Source organism: Cicer arietinum, chromosome 5 (genome assembly GCF_000331145.2).
Source record: "Cicer arietinum cultivar CDC Frontier isolate Library 1 chromosome 5, Cicar.CDCFrontier_v2.0, whole genome shotgun sequence".
Taxonomy (NCBI): Eukaryota; Viridiplantae; Streptophyta; class Magnoliopsida; order Fabales; family Fabaceae; genus Cicer; species Cicer arietinum.
Window position 1 is genome coordinate 67,005,218 of NC_021164.2, and position 14,730 is coordinate 67,019,947.

Genomic DNA, 14,730 nt, shown 5'->3' on the forward strand with positions numbered 1-14,730 from the left:
AAAACTTTAAATAAATATAAAATTTTCAAAATGTAATTCTTCTAATAATTTGATTTTTTTTTAAAAAAATTACTTTAAATGATTGTAAAATTTTCGAAATGTAATTTTTTTATTTAAAAAAGTTTGAAACATGGGATGAATATAAAATTTTCAAAATACCATTTTTCTAAAAGTTAAAAAATAAATTGAAATTTTGGATTAATAAAAAACTTCTGAAATGCAATTTTTTATAAAGTTCTAAAATTGAAATTTTGGATTAATAAAAAACTTCTGAAATGCAATTTTTTATAAAGTTCTAAAATTGAAATTTTGGATTAATAAAAAACTTCTGAAATGCAATTTTTTATAAAGTTCTAAAATTGAAATTTTGGATTAATAAAAAACTTCTGAAATGCAATTTTTTATAAAATTTTAAAAAATATGAAACATTGGTTGAATGTGAAATTTTTGAAATACAATTTTTCAAAATTTAAAAAAAGTTTCGTAACTTTAGATTAATGTGAAACTTCTAAAATGGAAATTTTTTTCAAAAGTTTTTAAAAAATTGAAACTTCGGATTAATGTGAAACTTTTCAAAATGCAAATTTTTAAAATTTTAAAATTTTTTATGAATGTGAAACTTCCGAAATACAACTTTTTTAAAAGTTTAAAAAAAAATTAAAAATTTTATATGAATTTGAAGTTTTCGAAAATGAATTTTTTAGATTTTTTTTTATTTAAAAAATTCAAATGAATATGAAACTTTAAAAATACAATTTTCTATATGTTTTTTATTAAAATATTAATAATTTAGAAAAAATTAACTTTAAAGTAGTAGAAAAATGATATTTTTGTATGTTTTGGGAGCTGGAAGGTAAAGGTGATGTAGTGAAAAATAAATTTCTCAAAATTATAGTTATATGGTGCAACCAAGGGCCGCTTTTCTAATTTTGTATTATGAATATTAAGTTTTTGTGTAATTTTTATTTTAAATAAAATGAATGAAATTAACCAAATATAATTATAAAAATTGAACATGCAGATTAAAACATTTATCTTAAAGATAATTTTGGTATTATTGAAAATAGGTCATACCAAATTCTCCAATCTCATTTAATATAGTATCCCTACCCACATTTAATTTAAATTATTATTCATTATAGTTTTTTCTTTTTTTTAAAAATAGAATAATTTTTTTCTACCTCGTCAAATTTAATTTGTGTTTTTGATAACTCAAATTTTTCTATTATGCAGTGTTTCAAGTCGGTAGGTACTATATAGAGATTTTTTTTTCTTACCAAAGTCCTACGGTAGACGCCCACGTTTTAAATGATTAGATTTCATTGAAGTAAACAATTTGCTTTAAATAATAAATTTATTTATTTTTAATTAAAAAAAGTAAGTAAGTGATTAATATATATTATTGGTAATCAAATAATTAGTTAATATTATATGCATTATCAATTATTTTTTCTTGAGATAATCAATCATAGGTGACTATTAGGATTGTGCAAAAAATCCGGTTATGAGACTGAAATTCAAATCAATTTTAAATATTCAGTTAAAATGATATGGTTATAATTCGGTTTATTTATCAACCGGTTTGATATCCACTTATGTTTTATATTTGAATTTGATTTTTATCCACTTAACTTCCAAAAACTCTAAATACCCAAAATTCAAAAACAATTCTGATTTTGCGATCACCCCACTGACCTTTCACCTTTCGGCAACATTTTTCGTCAATTTATTACTAACTTCATTTAATCAATTGCTTATTACTAACCAACTATATTGTATGATAACTAGTTAATTAATTAAGATATTTAATATTTATTAGAAAGACTAAAATATGATAGACTAAATTATTGATTTTTAAAGGATTAATTTTTTTCGAAATGTTGCATTAATATGTTACGTTGAAAATGATATTGAGATTTAGATATTACTAAAACTTAATTTAATTATAAATGCTCAAGATAAAAATTAATATATTAAATCTATTAGATATTTTAAATTTACTAAATCTTGTTGTGGCGGTGTCCATCTCGGTCTTGGAGACAAACTTTCAAATATTTGTATTTTTTCTGATTTTATTATGGTGCAGTAATTGTCAAATTTGATCGAAGAAACTTTCAAATTTTTGTATTTTCTACGGTTTTAGTAATAAGCAATTTATTGAGCTAGTATGAATTAGAATCGGTGGTCTTAATGAAGTTAGTAATAAATCAATTTTAATCACAAGTTATTATAAGTAATTGAACATGCTCAATTTTAATTACAAGAAAAAACAATTGTATTGTTGATGTATGTTTTTTATCTAACTTTCAAAAAATAATCATTTTTTTAAATAATCGGCTTTTAAATTATGAATAAAAGATTTAAAAAAAATAAAAAATTAAAAATTAATCAAATTTTAACTAATTTTGAAAAAAAAAGTCAATTTTAAAATTAAATTTTTTGAAACTGATTCTTTAACTATAATCAATTTTAGAATTAGTTTTATAACCGATTTTAAATCAAATAATAGATTTAGTTATAAATTTAAATCTATATATTAATTTTAAAATTGATATAATTTAGTTTTTTTTTAAGAAAACCAAACAATGCACGACCCTTGTGTTGTGACTATGATGTCTACCATTAATTTGATTTTACTAACTGTTTTGAAAGGGCTCATGAAATAGAGAAGATTTGAATGTTGGATATTTTATTTTTGTGATACATAGATGGATGAAGAAAAATATTTAGTGTACATTATAAAGTGGTCTATATCTCAAAATAAATAAAGCGATGCGATAAATATAATATAATATGTTATATGTTGAAAATGTCTTAGAAAAAGAGAGATATAAAAAAAAATGTTAAATGGAATTAGAAAAATTAAAGCTACATTGTATCATTATTGATAAATGAATACGTTAACAATTCATCATGTTAAGGATGAACGGTAAAGTATCGGCTTAACTCCAATCCGACGGTGAGAAATTCCCAGTTAAACATTCCCATTTCGCGCTCTCTCGTAGTACAAATATCCCAACTCAAATTTGCATCTCTATCATGCGTATTTTTGTCTTCATAACAACTAACAAAGATCACCAAGTTCTGAAACGCCTTTCCCTGCAATCCAAAAATCCATTTGTCTCATTTTTTCCAATCATCCAACACACTCTCAGTTAGATTCCCATTTCCTTTCTCTTCCCTCCAAATTCAATCACCTTATTTTCTTTCTCTGTTTAACGCACTTATTTACTTATATTTTCACTAACGAAACTAACCGATTCCATTTTCCATTTCTCACAGCGATTAGGGTTTTTTAATTTTCGTTTCGAAGCGCGAAATGTTCACCCGAAGCAAACGCTTCCCTTCTTCTTCGTCTTCAACCTCCGAGAAGAAATCCTCCGTTTCAAATAATACAACTTCGAGCAAAAAGGTTAACGCCGTGAAGACTCGCTCGGCGAAGAAACGTCCCGCTCTCACTGATGTAACCAATAGCAGAAACGCCTCTCTCGCCAAACCAGCCGTTGGTGCACCATCCAAGCCAACGGTACTGTTAAAATTGTTTACTACTATTACAGTTTTCTGATTTGTTTGTTCGTTGATTATCGATCAATTTCAGTTTGTGTTTTGTTTCTTCGTATTTTAATTGGTGTTGAAGCAATGCTTAGCGAATTTGCATTAGTATTATGAAGCACCGAAAAAAGACACCATAATGATCATAGTTTAAGAAAATGAAAGTGATTGAATATGATGATGTATGTGTCTACCGGTTACTTCTTTCATCTGAATTGCCGGTTCTATAAACATTTAAATAACAACGACCTTTTGAATTATGTCAAAATTGAGTTTGGGTAACGAATAGCATTGCATAATAGTGAACGTGTATATTGAAGTATGATAATGACATAAAACCATGCATGGTTCAACGTTTCAACGTATAGTGAGGTTTACCTCTCTCACCGAGGATTATTTTATCAAAAAAACATTAGGGCCCACCACATGCACCTCGCATGTGGAACTTTTTCAAATAAAGTTAAACTATACAAATCAAATCCTCCTTTTTCAAAAAAATAAGCTTAAACCATACAGAAAAACAATAAGAGTTTGATTTTAAGTGGGAAAGTATAATTCGATGCATTGATTTGGGGTGTGTCTATGTGTTAATTTTTGTACTTTAATAGGACTGTTTTTTGTTAGTTGAAGGTTCCATGTGCGTCGAAAACTGCAAAGACCAAGAAGGATTCTGTTGCCAGTTCGCAGAAAAATGTTAAGCCTTGTAGGAACACTTTGCAAGCCTCATCGAGCGTAAAATCAAGTAGGCTTGTACTACCCAAAGAGGCATGTTCCACCAGAGCTAGTAAAACTAAGACTGGAGGAGTTCATGCCTCCATTGCTCCAAGCAATGATGGTGCTGTTTGTCCTGAATTTAAGAGTGTGGTTTGTGCTCCGAGATGGATGGACATTTCTCCAAGTAACTCTTTTAGTGGTTCTGCATCGCTGGACGAGAGCATGTCAACGAGTGATTCTTTTATGAGTTCGGAATTCCAATATACTGGCAACGATGATATTGTATCAATTAAATCAATTGAGAATAGGACATGCAGCATTCTCAATATTTCAGACTCTTCCAAAATAGCTGGTTTGTTTATTCAAGGCTTAATCTTTATGCTTTGGCTAATTTGAATAATGCTTTTTTCACAATTTGCAATCTGGAATATTCACTCTGTGGCCCTTCTCATGCATCCTCTCTTGATTTTAGGGAGAGGTCAAGATATTGACACCATACTGAAGTCAAGAGCAAATGAAATTGTTGACATTGACTGCCATATCAAAGACCCACAGTTTTGCGCATCCATAGCCCATGAAATCTATGAATATTTGCGTGTATCTGAGGTTTGTCATCTTCATTTGTTTTAATCAGCTGTTGTGATTGTTAAGGTGTTTGCTAACAGGGTATCATTTTGGTTACATATGATGCTTTTATAGGTTTAGAAATTTCTTGTGTGTGATTGTTACCTTAAATTAACTTATGTGATATTCGTCTCTAAGAATATGTTTGGGTTGGTGATAAGGTCAAATGGGATAAAACAAAATAGAATGAGATAACATCTATTTTTTTAAATCAAAACAACGAAATGATAGTTCATCCCACTCCATTCCAATCTATACCACAGTACCACAAATCTAAACAAACCTTTAAGCGGTGAGACATGTGATATATTGGAATTGGAATAGTTCCATTTATCAGTTCGATCTATAATTGTTTGTTTCTACAAATTAGACTTTCACATGATGGCAAAATAGTTGATAAAAGTGACAATTGAATTTTCCTTGAGCAACTTATTAATGTGATTTGGTTCCTCTTAAAGGGCCAGCATCTTCATATTTCTTTTTTCTTATCTCTACTTTCTTTTCATCTCTTGTTTTGGTCTAATTTATGGTTTCAGAAAACTAAAAGGCCGTCTACGAACTTTATGGAGAAGATACAGAAAGACATAAATGCTAGCATGCGGGCAATGCTTATTGATTGGCTTGTGGAGGTAAACTATGGTGGGTAGTGGTACTGCCAGGGTGATAAATATACTCCAGGGGATTTGTTCTTCTCAATGTGATACTTTTTCAAAATTATTTGTATGATTTATTATATGTCTTGTTATATCCTGATTAGTGGGACTTTATGTTTTATTAGAAATAATATTATGACAATATTATTCTAATTATTTTTGTGCGTTAGTTATCGAGATATATAAACTCTTATGTTAGGAGAGGTAAAGATACCAAAGCAACTACAATAGAATTCGTTGTTATTTGTATATGATTCATTGAACTTGTTTTTTTTTTTCTCATCAGGGAATATGAGAAGACTTTATCCTTCACTGGTCTTCTTTTCAAATGTTTTTCACCTAATTTTTTCTACATTGTAGGTCGCTGAAGAGTACAGGCTTCTACCTGATACACTATTTTTGGCAGTTAACTACATTGATCGCTATCTTTCAGGCAAATCAATTAATAGACAGCAGTTTCAACTACTCGGTGTTTCCTGCATGATGATTTCTGCGTAGGGTTCTTATCTCTTAGATATTGTTTGTTAAGTAATATCTACTTAATTTGTACTGTACAGGGCTTGTTTCAACTAGTTGTTGTGTTGTGTTTGTCCTGCATTTGTATTTGTATGTGAATGTGTATATCCCATAAGGTTATAAATTAGTTTGAATTTGCCAGTAAATACGAGGAGATCTGTGCCCCGAAGGTGGAAGAGTTCTGTTATGTAACTGATAATACATATTCTAAGGAGCAGGTATGAGTTTTGTTATTTATCTATTGATTGATTCATGAATGCAGCTTTGGATTCCTTTTTATGACTTTAGTCTCCTAAAACGATAGATGTATGAAATTATTGCAGGTGTTGGAGATGGAATCCTCTGTGCTGAAATTCTTGAAGTTTGAAATGACAGCTCCCACAACTAGATGTTTTTTGAGGTAATGACTGATTTTCTTATTATTATTGACAAGTGCAAGTGGAAGTAAATTACTCTATATTGACTGGGGAACATGTCAATGCAGACGCTTCATTATTGTTGCCCAACAAACCTGTGAGGTATGTGTTTTTTTATTGAGATTCTATTTTTATCTCTCTAGGCTAGGATAATAATGACAATTTATGATGGTTACCTTGTTTTGTTTTCAGGTTCCATTGATGCAGTTGGAGTATTTGGCAGACTATCTTGCAGAGTTATCTCTTCTAGAGTATGATATGCTTCAGTATGCACCATCATTAATAGCTGCATCAGCCACTTTCTTGGCTAAATATATACTACTTCCTAGGAAAAAACCCTGGGTATGTATTTATGAAAACTTATTTTCCTTTGGAATATTTTTCTTTTGATAGACATAATATATATTGATGTTGTGCAACTAAATGATTTGGTACAGAACTCTATGCTAAGGCATTACACAGGTTACCAAGCATCAGAATTGTGTGAATGTATTAATGGGTTGTGTTTGTTGTACTGTAATGGCTATCATAGTTCTCCTTCCATTATTGCTATCAGGGAGAAGTACAGTCAACATAAGGTGAGAATACCCTTGTCTTGCTCCCTTGTGTATGAGTGTAGTAAAATTGGGTGACATAAAGTAGTCTACAATCATAATCCTTATTTCTTGGCTCTTTTGTGCATCTCATTCATCAATTTCGGAGTTCCCTCAAAATGGATGTTAATAATTTATTTTAAACAAGTAGTTCATCAAGTGATAATCCCATTGAAAATTGATGGAAATTTATTTTATTGCATTAATCATTTAAATTCTATTAAAAATATTTTCTCACCGGTTAAAAGGGTAAATCAAATGGATTGTCAAGTAATATGAGAAAGTGGTGGACTAAATCATCTAGGAATATCTATCTTTTGATATGATTCGTGATAAAAAAAATTATGGGCATCTGTCAATACATGTGAGAGATGAATGTGGGGACTGTTTAGTAAATAGAAGGTTTTGATTGTTGTGATAATTTCAATTTTGTGGGATTTGTTACGTTGGAAACTATCTTCATGTAATTAAGCTTGCAATGCGTGATAATCAGTGGGTGGATTTTTATTGTTGAACTATGGTGATCTTGACTGGTTTCATTCTTGAAAAGATATTAAAAGGTTTAAAGAGGTTGTCCATTTTGAAGTATTAGTTCTACCTAGTTGTGATTTCTAGTCAGCAGTTACTAGTACTGTTCGCGTCCACATAAAATGATGGATTTTGTTTCTTGAGTTTCCATCAGAGTTTCAGTCATCTATTAATCTGCACAAACCATCTATTTATGGCTGCATGTGGCTTGAATAGCAGCCTCTTACTGAATATGTCTGCAGCTCTGAAAGGGAACTGTTAACTTCTTTTTAGTTTTTAACAAAATGGCCTGCTTGCATTTGGGGTTAATGTTCTTGTTTATTATTAAATATACTCCTGTCATGTCTTGATGTTCATCTTTATCACCACTTACAAATTATTAATTGATTTCATATGGTTTCATGTTATGGATTCAGTTCAAGTTTGTGGCGAAGAAGTATTGTCCTCCATCAATACCAGTAGAAGCATTTCACAACTAAACCCACATACTTATACAGGAATTACTAGCAAAGACAGCTAATTTGACTTGAGGTAAAAAGATCACAGTGTGTTTAAAAATGTATCAAAAAGTGTTATAGTTATTCAAATACTTGCGGTGTGCACTCTTAAGTTCTGGATCATTGGGAGCAAAGGGATGTAATGTTGCTTGCTCGGTCATCTTGCCTTGTAGAATTTTGCCTATGCCAATTTTGTGTCAATCATTTGATATCCAAGCTACTGTACCATGTCCATTTAGACACATTCATTCATTCTCCATAGTCTTTACATCTATCATGTATAGTTCCTCCTTCTTGCAAACCTTGTTAAATTAAATAAATAAATTTGTAGCTTGAAATTCTCTGTCCAAACAAATCCATAATTATCTTCTTTTGTATTTATTTATTTATTTATTTATTTCCAGTGAACTTACTTTTTATCCATCCATTTTCTCTTATTCATGCGGGTTTAATTAGTGAAATTTTATCTCTTTCCAATTATATTTTTTACATCACAAGGCTTGAAAGTGAGACATATGGATGTTGGCTCGGATTGTCAACAAAGTTAATTTAGTATTTTGAAAATCAACTTTGACATTGACTTAACAAGGATTTGAGTCTGGAGGGTTATTTATCAAACTGAATCCAATTAAATTGAATTATTCTTAGAAATCTGCATGTATAAGTCTGAAAAATCATAAGACAATTATACATAGTTTGAAATCAAAATGTATTAAAATTATTAAGTCTATATGCAGGAGTTGGGTTGGATCCTTATGTTCAACTTTTGTAAATTAAAACTTTTCAATGCAAACATGTCTATCGTTAATTGTTGGTCGACCAGTTCTAATCGTGTTTTGAAGTCAATAGCATAACCAATGAATTGAAGGACCAAATCGACTATAGGTTCAGGTCACCTAAAGTGGTTCGAACCTACTACTGTTACTATGAATTTTGACTTGAAATTAGTTTATACTATTCATTTCAATAAAAATACTTAAATTGTATCCGTATTACCTATGCAAACAAAAAAAAAAGTTAAAATTATTAAATTGAATAATGTATTTCGGGTTTAGGGTCGGCCCAACAGTTAAGGCATAAAACAAAACTATCATACGAAATATTTTCAAAAGTTAATAATAAATTATTAATATTTAACTTAATAATTATAGAATTTTTTTTAGCATAATTAGTGTCATTTTTAAATCTGTTTCATTTATATTTTTTTTAAAATAAAATAAGACATTTCAATTGTTATTCAGCAACATCAATAATTCATGTAAAATTTTCCATTTTTTAATTGGAGAAGAGAATAGTGTGTATACCTTATACCACTCCAATAGTTTACTATTTTTATCACGATTTCTCAATTTATAATTAATATTTATCATGATTTCTCAATTTACTCACTTTTTATCTCATAATTTCTCAATTTATAATAATATTTATATCATCCCTACTATTCTCGTCAGCCAAATTACTTATAATAATAAGAGTATTAAATAATTTACAACAAAAATATAATATTTTATTTAATTTATAAAATTTTATGGGTTTAAATGTTGAAATAGTAGAATATGAGATATTTTTATTAAATAAGAAAAGATTTGAAACCTAATTTTTTTTATGTTGTTTAGAAAGTTACGAAACGTTTCCTTATATTTTGGACCGATTAGACTATGAGATAAATTATAAATTTTTTCTAAAAATTTATTTTCTTGATGAACTTGAACACTTAAAAAAATATATGGTTAAATTGAATTATTGTTATTAATTCTCCTAGTTAAATTTAAAAACATTTTTTTAAGATTTATTTTTGATAAAATAAATCTGAAATTTTATTATATATAAATAGATATTCTTAGTTATTACTGCTATTATTCCTAACAAAAAAATTAAGTAGAATCTCCAAGTCAAGAACACTAATATTTTTAGAGAAAATAATATTATATTGAAGGACGGATCTTTCTTAATAATTTTAAAAGAAGAGATTGACAATCTAGAGAATAAATAAGAATTTGTATAAAAATTTGATAGCAAATAAAAAATTCTTAATTCATGCAACAACCTTCCTCTTTTTTTATAATATTTTTTTGACTAAATTACATTCGCAGTCCTTTAACTTAATTTCAGGTAACGTTTTAATCTTTTATTTTATTTTTTTCTCGAGTTGGTCATTTATTTTAATTTTAAGTGACAATTTGATATTTTATATTTTAAAATGTCAACAATGTTGTCTTTTTTTTTTTTATACAAAAATTCAAAAAAATCATCAAAATTTTCAAACAAAATCCATAAAATTCATTATCATCTTCAATAAAATGCAAATTTAATCAAATTCATAACTTAAATCTCGAAATAAACTCATACTTTCATTCTTTATTTGATGTTGTTGGAGATAAAAATATGAGTTTATTTGAATATTTGAGTTATGGATTTGATGAAATTTGCATTAAATTGAAGATGATTATTAATTTTATGGGTTTTGGTTGAAAATTTTGATGATTTTTTTTGAATTTTTGTAAAAAAAAGGATAATATTATTGATATTTTAAAATATAAAATATCAAATTGTCACTTAAAATTAAAATAAATGACCAACTCGGGGAAAAAAAAAAGATAAATAACTAAAACGTTAACTGAAATCAAGTTTTTTTTATAATATTTTTTTATTATAAAATTCAATCTCCTCGAATTGTGCAACAAATCTCGTTCTTGTATTCATAAATTGAAATATTAGACTTTATATTTTTCCATTAACGATGTAGTATATTTGACCAATTTGAATTATCTCATGATTAATTCTGCAAATACGATAAATAAATAAATAAATGAATAGATAAGAAGAAATTGAAATCAAAACTATAAAATAATGGACAAATACCCTCTCAAAATCCTATAAAAATATATATCAATATATTATATCAAACTTTGACAAATTGTTGTTATAATGAAAATTATTTAATTTTTAGAACTTATTCTTTTTGTTATTTATTTATTTATTGTAGAAACATTAATTAAGTTTTTGTGAGAAGACAATGTAGTATAAAAATCAATTAAAAAATATTTCTTTAAAATTTATTTTTGATGAAATAAATCTGAAATTTTATTGTATATAAATATATATTCTTAATTATTACTGTTATTATTCTTGTTCTTAGGTTAATACTGTTGTTATTTTTGGAATGTGACTGTCACTTAAATATAATCTATTTGGAGTAGGAGAAAAAAATTAGAGACTGAAAAAATTAAGGACAAACACTTTGGAAGCCTTGTAGTAAAGTGTTAGGAGAATAAAATCATACTCTTTAAAGTTTTTATTTATTATTGAAGAACACTTCTATTATTTGTTATTTTTTTGTGAATATTGTGATTAAGATACTTTTTTCCTATATATTAATGTTAAATTTTAGTTTTACTTTAGATTTTTGTTGTTTATCTCAATTAAATCATTATGTTGTTTTATTTATGTTTGACATGACATACTTTGCATGTCTTAATCAATCAATTGACTAGAGACCGGTTACAATTAATTGGTAGATGTGTAGTACAAGTGAGATTAAGATTCTTGTACGATGAAAGATGAAACATAGATACTAATATTTCAATCACTTAACCTCTTAGTTTTTTATATTTTTTCTTAATTATATTTTTTTGTATGATCATAAAGAATTAATTTAGGGAAAAAATATTATATTAAATGACCAATCTTTGTTAATAGTTTTAAAGAGAGATTGATAATTGAGATAATAAATAAGAATTTATATAAAACTATGACTTGAGGTATTGATTTTACATGTGAAACTTGTAAAATACTTAAGTTTTTTACGAAGACAAAGATCAAGGAAAACGATCAATTTGCAAGCTCAAAAAGAAGTCAACAATCAAGTCAACTATGGTCAACATGCTAAAAGACTTATAATTTAAGGTACATGATTCAATCTAATATTGTTATATTTCAAATGCACGTGAGAACCTTCTATTTTAACATATGCATAAACAATGTTTGAAAATCAAGTTTTTGACAAAAGTCAAAGTTGTATTCGATTACGACATTTTGTAGCCGAATACAAACTCAAGTTAGTAGCAAAAATTGCATATCTGTATTCGACTACTAGATGGTGCAGTTGAATACAAATATAAAGTCAATAGCTAAAACAACATTTTTGGATTCGACTACAACATGATGTAGCCGAATACACAACCAAGTCAGTAGCAAAATTCAGTCATCTATATTCGACTACAATTATGTGTATTCGAATACAAACTTGACATTTTCAAATAAAACTGAATGTTATAGATGTGTATTCGACTATACTCATGCTGTAGTCGAATACAACTGCGAAGCAATGCAATTTTTAAGTTCATATTCAATCTAGATCATTGCATATGTTCATCAAACCTCTAGGAAGGATTGCTACTTCTTAGATTTAGATTTAACGAATAAATCTTTTCATCAACCTTAGAACAACTTTGAACAAACTTTTTGAAATATTTTGAATTATTCAAAGTCTTACTATCATATTTCAAGTACATGTTTTACATTGTCATATAATTGAAAAATGTTCTCTATTGTACTTGAAATTATATTAGATTGTTATCATTGTACGCAATTGTTATACACTCTTGATTTCAGTCAAAGTCATTGTTGTAAAACCATTAAAATTATTGTGTAAATTGAAGAAAGTGGTTTACTTTCTTCAAATGTTGTAAACTAGGATAATAGTGTGCTATATTAGGTTTATTATTAGAAGTTTGTAACAAAAGTCTTAGAGTTACACTTGTACTTATTTTAACAAATAGTTGAAAAATCTCTTGTGGCGTGTAAGAGAACTGAATGTACCATTGGTTGTAAAGGGAATCAGGATAAATTAATGTATTTTTATTTTTCCGCTATTTACATTTTTTCATACACTAATCCTCTAATCATAAAAATAATACACTAAATCTTTAAAAATCATAAAATTTCTAAACACCTAATTCAATCCTCTCTTAGGTACGCCTTTGTGTTAACAAACACATGACCATAAAATTACTTTTCATTAATTCAAAGTTATGTTGTTATATACTCTTGTTATAATATTTATGTTACCGTTACATTTTCGTTATCGTGAACCAACAATAATTTTTATTAGTTTAAATAATATAAAATCTTGATTAGTTTGGTAGTTGTTAAATTGCAACAACCTTCCCTTTACAATTTTTTATTTTTATTTTTATTTTTATTTTATTTATTTATTTATTTTTATCATGAAATTCAATCTCATTGACGTATGTAACAAATCTACTTCTTGTATTCATAAGTTGAAATATTAAACTTCATATTTTTCCACTAACAATTTAATATATTTGACCAATTTGCGTTATTTTACCGTCTCATAATCAATTATACAATACGATAAATAAATAAAAAAATAAGAAAAAATTAAAATCAAACCTTGTTATAATGAAAATTATTTAATTTTTTAAAATTATTCTTTTTGTTATTATTTTTTAATTTATTGTATAAGCATCAATTAAGTTTTTGTGAGAAGACATTTAGTATACAAATCAATTAAAAAAACATTTTCTTTAAAATTTATTTTTAATGAAATAAATCTAAAATTTTATTATATATAAATATACAATCTTAGTTATTGGTGTAATTATTCTTATGTTAATATATGCACAACAATCACTAGAAGAATGGCAAAAAGAATTCGAGTAGAATCCCTATATAGGAGGACTTTAACAAAACAAAATATTTTTGGAATGCGACCGTGATCAAAATATAAGCTATTTGGAGCAGAAGAAAAAAAAGTAAAGAGAGAAAAAGATAAAAATTAAAGAGAGAAAAAAATAAGTTCAAATATTTCGGAAGCGTTAATAAAGTGTCTCAAATATTAAGAAAATATTATATTATTTAAAGATTTTATTAATTATATTTTAATTAATGAACACTTTTATTATATGTTTTAACTAAGCTTTTTTGTTAATTTTGTGATTAAGATAACTTTTCATTGTATATTAATTTTAAATTATTCTATTGTTTTATTTATATGTTTGAGATAAACTATCTTTGTATGTCTTAATTAATCAATTGATTAAGAATCAATTACAATTAATTGGTATATTTATAGTATTAAACATATATACTAATATTTCAATAACTTAGTTTTTTAGTTTTTTATGTTTTCTCTTAATTATATTTTTTTGTATGATCACAAAGAATAATTTAAGAAAAAAATATTATATTTAACGATAAATCTTTGTTAATAGTTTTAAAGAGAAATTGATAATTGAGAGAATAAATAAAAATTATTATAAAACTATAATTTGAGGCAGTGACATTACAAGTTTGTATCTTTTTCTCCTTCTCCCTTGTTTACACGGTGTAAGGCCCATTTGGTTTATGTTGCGGTCTATCCTTATTTCATTCAACAACCTTCATTTTATTTGATAATTTTTTATTATAAAATGAAATCTCCTTTAACTGTTCATCAAATTTATTTATTTTATTAATAAATTGAAATATTAAATTTCATATTTTTCTACTAACAATTTAGTATATTTGATCATTTTGAGTTATTTTATTATCTCATTTTTCATTAATTATGCAAATATAATAAATAAATAAATAAATAAAAATTGAAATCAAAACTATAAAATAAAGGAGAAAT

The 14,730-nt window shown here is 26.6% G+C and overlaps 1 protein-coding gene across 1 annotated transcript; it reads left to right on the forward strand.

Moving 5' to 3' along the window:
* The first annotated feature begins 2,993 nt into the window (after positions 1–2,993).
* Positions 2,994–8,432, forward strand: LOC101496777 (cyclin-A1-4-like). The gene is made up of 12 exons (XM_027335135.2): positions 2,994–3,154; positions 3,283–3,526; positions 4,177–4,618; positions 4,739–4,872; positions 5,427–5,519; positions 5,904–6,037; positions 6,202–6,277; positions 6,383–6,459; positions 6,544–6,577; positions 6,668–6,817; positions 6,913–7,053; positions 8,013–8,432. Exons 2-12 carry the CDS (start codon positions 3,320–3,322, stop codon positions 8,073–8,075), a joined length of 1,551 nt encoding a protein of 516 aa, XP_027190936.1. The 5' UTR covers positions 2,994–3,154; positions 3,283–3,319; the 3' UTR covers positions 8,076–8,432.
* The last annotated feature ends 6,298 nt before the right edge of the window (positions 8,433–14,730 follow it).